The 12,087-nt window shown below is 37.1% G+C and overlaps 1 protein-coding gene across 2 annotated transcripts in view; it reads left to right on the forward strand.

Annotated features, from left to right (window-relative positions):
* Positions 1 to 12,087, forward strand: part of LOC127441036 (1-phosphatidylinositol 4,5-bisphosphate phosphodiesterase beta-3-like) — an 89,675-nt gene that overhangs the window by 68,163 nt on the left and 9,425 nt on the right. For both annotated transcript variants that reach the window (XM_051698174.1, XM_051698184.1), the window contains 16 exons: positions 2,574 to 2,675; positions 2,832 to 2,911; positions 3,140 to 3,236; positions 3,717 to 3,801; positions 3,918 to 4,042; positions 4,619 to 4,773; positions 4,909 to 5,070; positions 5,400 to 5,499; positions 5,595 to 5,699; positions 6,851 to 6,945; positions 7,653 to 7,785; positions 7,974 to 8,009; positions 8,128 to 8,237; positions 9,546 to 9,655; positions 11,718 to 11,877; positions 11,974 to 12,050. In XM_051698174.1, coding sequence (XP_051554134.1) covers positions 2,574 to 2,675; positions 2,832 to 2,911; positions 3,140 to 3,236; positions 3,717 to 3,801; positions 3,918 to 4,042; positions 4,619 to 4,773; positions 4,909 to 5,070; positions 5,400 to 5,499; positions 5,595 to 5,699; positions 6,851 to 6,945; positions 7,653 to 7,785; positions 7,974 to 8,009; positions 8,128 to 8,237; positions 9,546 to 9,655; positions 11,718 to 11,877; positions 11,974 to 12,050 — 1,732 coding nt within the window. The remainder of the gene's footprint in view (positions 1 to 2,573; positions 2,676 to 2,831; positions 2,912 to 3,139; positions 3,237 to 3,716; positions 3,802 to 3,917; positions 4,043 to 4,618; positions 4,774 to 4,908; positions 5,071 to 5,399; positions 5,500 to 5,594; positions 5,700 to 6,850; positions 6,946 to 7,652; positions 7,786 to 7,973; positions 8,010 to 8,127; positions 8,238 to 9,545; positions 9,656 to 11,717; positions 11,878 to 11,973; positions 12,051 to 12,087) is intronic.

The following is a 12,087-nucleotide window of genomic DNA, read 5'->3' on the forward strand; positions in this document are numbered from 1 at the left end:
TGTAAGAATGCCCTATTCGCAGACAGTCATGATTAATTTATTTATTAGTGTGTCTGATTTTCAGTTGGATTTGTTTATCTGTAAAACCTTTTTAAACCTTAAATGCATGGGTACAGTATTTCACCAAACAGTATCACATACTCCGGTCTTTATATAGCCGACACGTATATCTATCACAAATGGTTCTACAAAATGCTTAGATAGTGTAACATTTTCAAAGCATTTTCAAGACAATTAGAAAATAATGGAATAGAATATATTCTGTTATAGTTTTACGTTTTAGTTGTCATTTATCAAAGAGATGATGTAACAAATCAGGACAAATCTAGAACAGGATTCTTTACTTTCACACTGAAATTTCATGAGTCGCAACTGGCTGTCAAATACATATTGAGCTACACGCAGGGGTTAAATTGGTATTTCGGAGGTTGAGGGACCCTTAAAACGGGTGATGTCATCTTATAGATTAGAACATGCTAAACTTGTATCTAACTATGTTACAATTTAAAAGTAAGTGCACGTTCTTAACAGGGGAATCAAACACCTTCTACACAACTACCTATTACTCAAATTGTTATTCTGATAATATTATTTGTAATGAAAACATTTGCATTAAATTATAAAAGAGTTTAGAAGCATTTCTACTAGTGAATCCCTCTGTATATTTTCTAGAAGAAAAAAACTCAAAACAAAACACATAATAACAATAAATGCTAAATCAACAAAAATGGAGTACACACATAAATATAGCCACAAATAACATTGAAACCTTTTACAGTGTGTTGGTTGTCAAGTAGTCTTTATTTTCCCTTTTTTTGAACAAGTATACTCACTAGTTAGAGACGGAATGTGTCAAATGGATCAAACAAAAATCACATCGGCGAAAACAACAAATGGAATGGATTGACAATCAAGCATTTTCTTATTCTTTTTGGAATTGAAGGTGCCGGGACACCCTTCCGGAACGTTCCGGCCCAATTTAACCCCTGGCAACACATAAAACATAACATACACAAGTATTTTCTCAGGCTCTAATCGAGTCTAAATAGAAACACAACTTGCATAATTTCAGTAGTACACCTGAAAGACAATAGCCATATCATACTGTTCATGTGTTAAACTTGCTATAGTTTACTTCGATGTTGTTTCTTCATCAAATAGCAATGTCAAATGCAAATCAAGTCAATCACTGAAACATCAGCACTACTTTGAGTAAGAAATTGCATGTATAATAAGTATGTGTACATGACACGCATATGGAAAACTGATAATTCACCATTACCACAGAAAATCAACATGATATAGCAGCCATTTGTATGAATGTAGTAGTCATTTGTCTTGTAATAATCAAAAAAATAGATATGCTGTTATAGTAAACATATCAATTTTAGCATTTTTTTTGTGGTACACTATTCACAAGAGAAAGGATGAGGAATATTAACAACATGATTACACGGGAAGTCGGCATGCTGTTTCCGAAAGTTCCGGTACCCTAGGATCGGCAACAGTATGCCGACTCACTGACATGCCCTATCACCCATCGGACATATTTGCAGCGGCTCCACAACAGTTAACTTTCCCTCGTGGCACAGCTGGTAGCGCATTGTATCAGTTACACGGGAGACCACAGTTCAATCCCCATTCAAATGAGGAGGTAATCACGTTTATATAAACAATCACAAGCGTGATAAGGAGGTTGGCATTTTTGTCCCTAACATTGCATTATGTCTCTACTAATGGTTAGGGTTAGATTTTGGTTTTGGTTGGGGGGTAGATTAAATAAAATAAGCATTTTTCTTCACTGTTTTACACCCTGTACAGCTGAAAACAGTTCTTTTAACAACTGGCTTCAGGCGACTTCTCCTGGATATACAGTAAATGGATGTCACACTTGTTTATATGCTCTAAAACACTTACCGCTTTAGCCTCTGGGGGCAGTGTTTTACAAATTCGGTCAGTGTGTAACGATTTTGGCTAAAGAAAAATCAGCACACACTTGCTGATTTTTTAGTGAGATCAGGCTGATACTAAAGAGGTGTGGGCATTACTCCAGGAAATCGATGAGGTACAGAGGGTGGAATGAGGTCCCGGATCACTAAAGATTTGAGATATGCGTTTAAGGGTTGAGGAAAAAAATACTGAGTGCACCTTTAACAAGGTAGATAATGTCTGTGTTAGCCTTCTGAATTTATTGAACAGCCCACGTCTAAGGCCTCGTCCACACTAACAGCTCTTCGTTTAAAAATGCATTGATTTTACTACATTTATGACACTTATTCACACTGGAGCTGCGTTTCCTTCCGCCAGAATAGAGACTTTCGAAAACGCTCTTCATAATCACATACTTTAAAAAACGATGACATTAGAAAACGAAAAACAGAGTTTTTAACTAAAACTGATTAATGTGGACATGCCTAAAACAACATATATCAAGTCAACTTTTAACTCCTTTTGTGGTTATGAATTAGTTTCATGTACACGCAATCCATTTTGTTTTGTTTTTTCATTTCATTTCATTGCATTGCTTATTTAATTTCACATTTAAACCCATTCATTATAAGATTTGTGTTTAGATTGTCCATTGTCTGATGGGGAGATGGGCCAGGTCATATCCAATGGGGGTGAGAAGTTTGCAGAGAGGATGGCCAAAGACCTTGATATCCGCAAATCTATTGGTGGGTTTGTGCCTAGTTGACACAAGGTCCAACCAATCAGGGTGAAGACTGATGTCAATTAGGTAGCAGTATGGAAGGTTATGGTGAATGCATTTACGGGATATATTTAATTGTGTGTGTCTTTCTGTGTGTGTTTTATTTTGTATTACTTTATAGATCGAGGAGATGGAGAGAGTGATGAAGAGGAGGAAGAGGAACCCATTCCAGATCCAAAGAAACACAACAACACTGATGAGGTAATTATTGTGATATGTCAATCTGTCCTTCCACAATCTCTCTCCCATCTAACCTGTCAGTTTAACCCTTAATGTCAAAGAGAGTGTACAGAATGGTCATGAAACACTAAATTACGACGCTAAAACTTTAACACAATATGTAAACAAATGCACGAAAAGATCCCTTTAGGAATGACTTCTCCGGATAGAGTAAGTCATTCATGAAAGCATTTGATGTGTCTCTTTCAGGGTACTGCGTACAGTGAGGTGAATGCCACAGAGGAGATGTCCACATTAGTCAACTACATAGAACCAGTCAAATTCAAATCCTTTGAGGTGGCATCCAGTGAGTATGATACTGTGATCGTGTGTGTGTGTGCGCACAAGTCATTAATTGCTTAATTAATGACTTAATTTAGGCTTCTTATGTGCATAATGGATTATATTAATGGCTTCTTTAGGCTTAAAGTGTAATTCTGCAATGCTAAAGATTGTTGTTCAGCACAGCGCGAAGTGCCTGCAATCCTTTCAGCCACTACTATATTTACAGTATAGCACAGCCTAAAATTCCTTATTGATTTTTTAAATTGGTTATAAATTACTATTTAATTATAATGTTAAGGATACATTATTTTATTGAGCAAATTCGTTTAGTGGCATCCTTCCATTGCAGTCACTGACATATAAACCTACTTAGTGCTAAGTTTGGCCTCTATAGATGCTGTGCAGTGATATACAAATTAGCTAGGTTAATAGATGTTTGGCGCCATGGCTGTTTGTATATCAACATAATATAAAGTGGATTCCTCTTTCTTTCTGTTTTCAGAGAGGAATAAATATTTTGAGATGTCATCTTTTGTGGAGACCAAGGGCATGGACACTTTAAAGAACTCTCCCAGCGAGTTTGTAGAGTATCCTTTACCAGTCTCAGTCTCAAAGATGTAGCCAAAATGTTATGTTTCAGATGTTTGTGTACTTGTGTGTGTGTGTTTATGTTGTTCTTCCTGAGCAAAATGTGTGCATTCAGATACAATAAAAAGCAGATGAGTCGTATCTACCCCAAAGGGACTCGTGTTGACTCTAGTAACTACATGCCACAACTCTTCTGGAACGTGGGCTGCCAGATGGTGGCGCTAAACTTCCAGACTCTTGGTCAGATATTGAGACACTTATTTCCATATATACAGTGGCCTTAAAAGGTATTTAGACATTGTTGGACACTTGGATACATTCAGACATTTTTAATCCACACTTAAATATGTCTTAAATAATATCAGTTGCACATTTCTGTGCTTTTACTAACTGGTCTCAAGGTGCTTTTTAGTGGATGTATGATGTCAGTTCTCCTCGAGTTCACATATGTGTCAGGTATAGTTCATAATATTAACTATGGACATATTCCACTAACTTTGACAACCAGAAATGTCCAAATGCTTAATTTTAAACAATAAAGTGAATACTGTTGTAAAATGTTTTACTTCAAAAGTGTGTATGTGTTGTCTTTCATTACAATAAATTCCACTCCCTTAGGTTTTTTCTTTTATAATGCACTGACGTTCATACAATTTTTAATTGTGACTTGAGTGTCCAAATACTTCTTGGGGCCAATGTGTTTAGGTGAAATATATTCTTCTTTTCCTCTTAAGTGTTTATATTCAAATAATTTTTTTTCTCAAAAGTCACCACTTTTAAAGCAGCCTTACACCGTTGTTTGTCTCTGTCTCATAGACTTGCCGATGCAGCTGAACATGGGCGTGTTTGAATATAATGGCCACTGTGGTTACCTGTTAAAGCCAGAGTTCATGAGACGCACTGACAAACACTTTGACCCCTTCACTATGAACATTGTGGATGGCATCGTAGCCAACACAGTCAAGATCAAGGTGTTACGTGGTTCCATGTAGCATACTGTTTGAAGTTATAATTATCTTTAGTTATTTTGCTTTGAAATTGCAAATGTAATACATAAGATCAGCTCACTTATGTACATCAATCTCACCTTTCCCTCGCATACACAGATCATCTCGGGTCAGTTTTTGAACGATAAGAAGGTCGGTGTTTATGTGGAGGTGGACATGTTTGGGCTTCCTGCAGACACTAAAAGGAAATATCGAACTAAAACCTCGAATAATAACTCTCTGGACCCAGTCTGGGATGAAGATAGCTTTGTGTTCAACAAGGTAACAAATGAAAGGAAAAGTACATTCACAAATTCATGTTTTTTCATCCTCACCCCCCATTTTGTCAACCAAACTGTAATGACTTTCTTCTTGGAACATAAAAAGAGAACTTAAGCAAAATGTGTACACTGTTTTTTTGTTTTTTTTTCATCCAGTGATAGTAAATGGAGACAGGGGCTTTCGAGTTGACAAAAAAGCACCTTATAAATGGACAGTGCGCTATTCCAAGTCTTCAAAAGCCATGTGATAGATTAGCTTTGTGGAAGGAACACACTAATATCTGAAACCATTGTTCGCTGAAAATATTCTGTTAATTACTATCTCCCAAGGTGGTGTTGCCTACCCTGGCATCTCTGAGAATAGCCGTCTATGAGGAAAACGGGAAGTTTATTGGACATCGCATCTTGCCAGTATCGGCATTGCGCCCAGGTTTGTACAAATGTGGTGGAGAACACAGTTCTTCTTGCTAGTCTGATATTGCACTGAAAATTTATTGGCTTACATTGTACTTTTTTTTATTTCAGGGTACCACTACATCAGTCTGAAAAATGAGCTGAATCAGCCACTCATGTTGTCCTCCCTGCTCGTGTACACTGAGGCGCAGGACTACATCCCCAACGAGCACCAAGGTAGGAGAGACATCTATGGGACTACACAAGCTATGATTACCAAGGAGAAACATGCTGTTATGTTTCTACCCTACTACATATTAGTAATTACTAACAGGAGGTTCTGTAGAGAGATGTTGGACATGAAGGCCACATACACACTTCACAGTTTTGTGAATGACAGTCACTTTTATTTGCAGGAGGGAAGCCCCTAAATTATTGTTCTGTGTGTATGAAATAAAGGAGTCACTCCTGAATCCACAGTGGTTGCTTTGGTCTATTTTTGGCATCTCTTGGCCATCAACTGTGGCATCTTGTTTTGTCTTGTCTAATAGTTAGTCACTGTGTTAAATTGTTAACTACTAATTATTCAGTTTGATTCTATAATCTGTAAATACTACATGAATTAAATGAAAGTTCAGCTGTCATTACGTGAATTGTTTGCTGCAGTGTGGCATTAGAGAAATCTTTTGTAAGAATGTAGCAGACAGTTTTATCAAAAAAGACTTGGAGTACAATTACACAGTACACAATCCCCCTGAAGCAACTTGCTCCAAGTGCACAATGGTGATGTCTCAGGGGTCACCCACACTACAAAAAATAGTTTTTTTTGTCTTGTTTTCCAGTAAAATATCTAAACATTCTTAAAACAAGATAAATTTACTTGAGAAGCAAAATGACATAAGAAATGTTTTCTTGTTTTCAGAAAAATCTAACAAAATTTAGTAACGTTTATGCTTAGAACAAAAAAAAGTACTGGGGTAAGGAAAACAAACAAACCTTTATTTAAAGGTAAAACAAGTTTATTTTTCGTACCCAACTGGAAAATAATTTTTACTTTCTTTTTTTAGCTTAAACCCCATAAAATGTTGTTACATTTCTCTGTTCTCTTTGTTGAAAGACTTAATATCTTATGTCATTCTACTTCTCAAGTAAATTTTTCTTGTTTTAAGGATATTTAGATATTTTTACTGGAAAATAAGACAATAAAACTAACCAAATAAATCAATTAAATCTGCAATGGAGTGCGAGATTTGAACCAACAACCTTTCAGTTACCAGCCCCAGATTTTTACCCACTACACCACAGCGTTTCAGTGCCACTCTTTGGAGCAGAGGCTTACTTGAATGTTGTTCTTTTCTTTTTCTCTTGTATGTCTTGTATTTGTGTAGAGTACGCTGAGGCTCTGACAAACCCCATCAAACATCTCTCTCTGCTGGCCCAGAGAGAAAGGCAACTTTTAGCACTTATGGAGGACCCCACAGAGGTGTGTGTGTGTGTGTGAAACTTTAGTATAGTTCTATTTAGCAAATCTAATGCAATTAAACATTATAATAGTTAATGTATACTGCATATAGTGACTGGAGTATGTCCCTGGCTCCTTTGGACTGAACCTGCAACTATATGGTCCAAATACTTAACCATTAACCCACCATCCCATGAAGTAAAATGTTGTTAAGTTAATATGAAAACTGAGCCTATTTACTTTTCTTAATACACATTCCTGGTCTTATTGTACCCTGGTGTTGATTGAACAGAAATTCTTGCCCCCAACTCGTGCCATTGGTTGAGTCAATGTTGTTTAGCTGGACGAACCGCTCAGAACAAACAGAGGAATATTGCAGCACCACAGAGACATGGTTTTGAGAAAATTAACATGCGTATAGCTTACTTATAGTTGTCTCTGCATATTAGGCTAGGATAGGAGAAAGTGTTGTAACACTGAAAAAGTTATACACTTCAGCTTTAATGCTGTATTTTAATGCCAGTTAACGTAAACGTAATAAACTGCAATAACAGCAAATAACTATAGAAAAAGCAGCCTTGAAATGTATATAATCATTCAGTATAATTTTTCACTTGGAAATAAGTCACATTATGGGGAAAAAACTGGGTTGAGGTTGCCATTTCAAATGGGCTTGAGAGCCTTTATTCGATTATATGACTACATACTACGAATGTTTGTATCTGCAGGGTGGCCCTTCAAAACAAGAGGAAGGAGACAAGATTGACTCTAGCTGCATGACCTCTGTTGACCCCATCTGCCCTATGCCTTCTCCAACACTTCCTCCGGTCGTCAATGAGGTCATGAGCACCCCTGCATCAGGTTCAGTGAAAACCCTATATACAAATATCTCAAAGAAATTGCCTGCTATTTATGTGCTGTCATCCTCTCTGTCTTTCTCTGTCTCTTTCTCCCATGTTCCAGCCATGTCAGTTCTGCATTGATGTCTATTCATGAATATGCATGTTCTCTCCATTAAGTGACCTGTATGTCCGTATGTAATATTTTAGGCCCTAAAGAAGATCTAGTCAACAATATTCTTAAAGGTAAGACCCACTAACCATCATCTAACCATCGTACCCTCATCTTTGTCCATCATGCTGTCCCAACATTGAGAGCTTAGAGGTGTTGTAGGTCATAAAAAAAACTGTGCGTGTTTTGCAGTAATTGAACCTCAGTCTATTGAAGAGCTTAAGCAGCACAATTCCTACCTGAAGCTGTTGAAGAAGCAATGCAAGGAACTCAAGGAGCTGCGAAAGAAACATCTCAAAAAGGTAAACTACATTTTATAGTGCAGCGTCACTGTATTTATGCAAGAGTTCACCCAAAAATGAAATTCTGTCATTATTTACTCATCCTTGTGTCATTCCAAACCAGAATGCTGTTAGTTTTTCTCGTAAAACATGAATTGTTTTTAAGATTTTTTTTTTCTGTGTAATGACCATTCTAAATGACCACAGGGTGTCAAGCTCCAAAAGGACAGAAAAGCACTATGAGAGCACCATGAAAGTACTCTATGCAATTTGTGCACTTTAAGACTTCTGAAGCCATGCGATAGCTTTGTGTGATGAGCAGACCGAAATTTAAGTTATTATTCACTGGTCACTAATCTTCACTCATCATCGATGTGATTTTAAAATGGTGTGTCAAGTTTCAAACAGGCCAACGAGTCTCAAGTCACATTCCATCGCACTTCGTCTAGCAGTTTTTGAATGCAGGAATGCCTCTTATGTAAACATGTAAATATCAATATCGATTCTTAAATCCCAAGATGTATCTTTTACTCTATGCGCAGCATTCTACAATGAGTAAATCACTTGCATATGAGACCAGATTTCGCGCTGTGCGACAAAAAATGTCTGTGATGTTAAGCCACTGGCCATTGAATTATGTCTCTTTTAACATCCTTTCTGTTCTTTACAACCAGTTGTAACAACAACAAAACATAAACATTTAATCTAATCACAAATAGCATGGATGAGGTAAAGAATCCATTCAAGTTCTCTTTCGTTAATATACACTCATTTACAGATGCTCTTTACATAACTTCCAGTTTTCTTAAAGAGACTGTACAGATTTTTAGCACATGTTCTACAAATCTCAAATAAATGTAAATACTTGTAAATAGTATAAATTATGCATTAAACAAACATGTAGCAAAATATAATATATGCAATATAATATTATGTTTATTTATTGAATACATGGATTTTTTTACATTTTTAAAAAGCTAAAATGTGACACAAATGATGATAAACAAAAAATATAATTTGTACAATTTATATTTTCCTATTGTACCTAGTTAGAAGGTCCCCTGTATAATTAGCAGCATTAAATGGGAGAGAATTTCTTTCATATGTAAGCAGTACAGGCATTATAACAGAAATATACCCAAATCAATCGGAATCGAATTGAAATCAAAATCGAATCAAATCAGGAAATCTGTATCAATACCCAGCCCTATTTGGAATAACATGAGGGTGGGTAAATAATGACAAAATGTTAATTTTGGCGTGAACTATTCCTTTAATAATGTGTTTACCAATGGTTAAATTATTTGTCTGTGGATGCGTATGTTTCAGGTGTGGGCACTCAGTAAAGACCAAAAGACTCGTTGTAATCAGCTGAACTCTGACCTCCAGAAAAGACGGTGTCAGCTGGAGAAACGGGTGCGCTCCAGTCTGAAGAAGAGGTGAGCAAATCTAGAGCCAGTGGACCTTAATGAACTGTGGCCAGGTTTACATTGTGCTAGAGTGCCAACTATTTGTTGTAATTCAGAGTAGAGTGAAAGAGGGCAATGGTCAGGAATGTTCAGTTATCATGCAAAACTTTATATTAAGGATTCAGACCCTCCAAGTGTCAGCAGGGGTCAGAAACCTTAGATAAGCCAATATTATCAGCCTGTATTATTAGCCTAAATTATCATTCTCTGTGGCTGAAAAGCTGATCAACACTTTTCTCACATTGATTATTGCAATGCACTCCTTGCTGCGGTCACTAAATCCACACTAAATAAATTGCAGTATGTGCAAAATTCATCCAGATCACATTACTCCTATCTTGGAATCCTTGCGCTGGTTCCCTGTCAGGTTTCGTGTTGATTTTAAAATTTTCAAGCTTACCTACAAGGCTTTGCATGGTTTGGCTTCTCAGTATTTGACTGAGCTTTTGACCCTTTGCACCCCTAAACGTGATCTCTGCTCCTTCAAATCTGGTCTTTTAGTTGTCCCTGTCCCAGACTTGTCTACGCTCTAAGGGTGACGGGGCATTTTCTTCTTATGCTCAAAATTTTAGAACTTGCTTCCACCTGAATTTAGAGAAGCTCATACTTTATATTTAAATCTTAAAACATATTTTATAATGACAGCTTTTACTTTTTTGTTTTGTTTTCTGTTTTGTTATTAACTGTGTTTTCATATGCATGTTTAAATATCTCTATTTTATTTTTTTATTTTTTTTTGTATTATATGCATGTCTTTTTTTTTTTATGTAAAGCACCTTGAGAAGCTACCTTTAAATGCACTAAATAAAAAACGTAGTTTATTATTATTAGTAGTAGTAGTTATAACCTCAAGGGAAAGCCAAACACTTTGTAGGGCTTAAAGGGAGCAACTAATGTGCTACCTACTTCCACAGCCCATTGATAAATTGAGTAATGGTGGATCAAAGAAATAAACAGTTCTGACTGTACTGTGGGAGGCGCTGTGCAGTTCAGTTGGGTTGCACAGTCCCAATTTAGGGCTCTTATAAAAGACCTTTAGTGTTGGGGCCTGGGTAGCTCAGTGGTAAAATACGCTGGCTACCACCCCTGGGGTTCGCTACTTCGCTAGTTTGAATCCCAGGGCGTGCTGAGTGACTCCAGCCAGGTCTCCTAAGCAACCAAATTGCTAGGGAGGGTAGAGTCACATGGGGTAACCTCCTCGTGGTCGCTATAATGTGGTTTGTTCTCGGTGGGGCGCATGGTGAATTGAGCGCGGATGCCGCGGTGGATGGCGCGAAGCCTCCACATGCGCTGTGTCTCTGTGGCAATGCGCTCAACAAGCCACGTGATAAGATGCGTGGGTTGACTGTCTCAGACGCGGAGGCAACTGGGATTCGTCCTCCGCCACCCAGACTGAGGCAAATCACTATGCGACCACGAGGACTTAGAGCGCATTGGGAATTGGGCATTCCAAATTGGGAGAAAAAGGGGAAAAATCCCCTCAAAAAAAAGACCTTTACTGTTTCTGTGATCCTTGAAAGTTGTGTATTGTCACTTTTAGTTACTATAAATGTTATGGATTACTTTTAAATGTATTTCGTTTAAACTAATTTTAAATTATGTCTTTTGCTGCCTCATGGCCAGTTCACTCTTGTAAAAGGAACTTTTAATCTCAACTGGTTTTAACTTGGTTAAATAAAGGTACAGTAAATACCTAATGAATTACAAACCAAATAGCTAACTAACAAATGGCACAGTGATTACCTAGACAAATTAGAAATGGCACTTCTTGTCAAAAAGGTTGCAGATCTCTGGTTTTAGGAACATTTACATTTATTCATCTGGCTGATGCTTTTATCCAAAGCAACTTACAAAAGAGGAATAATACATCATAAGGGATTCATCTTAAGGAGACAGCGGTACGAAAATTGCTGCATTACAAAGTTTCACTAGCATCAGAATTGTAACAAGGAACATTGTAGATTGATGATCACTTTACATAATTTCCATGGGATTTTTTTTCTTTTTTTTATTTGAGTGTTTGTGTGTGCAGTGGATCAGAAGAGCATGCACAGAGGGAACTGAATGAGCTGGATCAGGAACTACAGAAACACATGCAGAAGTTCAGACAAGAACAGATGCAAGAACTTCTCGATCTCAGACAGATACAACATCAGACAGAGACAGAGACTAAACACTGCCACCTTAAAGAGGTAATACACACGACAATAGCCCAAAGACACAACAATTACAGCTACACACATTTGTAAATGTTGTTTATTCTTAGTCACTCTGTTCTTCTGTCTCAGGCCAATCAGAAGCTGAGAGAAATCACCCAAGAATGCCAAGCAGCCCAGATCAAGAAACTCAAGGAAGTGTGTGAAAAGTAAGATATTACTGTTTTGTGCATGAATGTTTGTATT

The sequence above is a fragment of the Myxocyprinus asiaticus genome, chromosome 1 (genome assembly GCF_019703515.2).
Source record: "Myxocyprinus asiaticus isolate MX2 ecotype Aquarium Trade chromosome 1, UBuf_Myxa_2, whole genome shotgun sequence".
NCBI lineage: Eukaryota > Metazoa > Chordata > Actinopteri > Cypriniformes > Catostomidae > Myxocyprinus > Myxocyprinus asiaticus.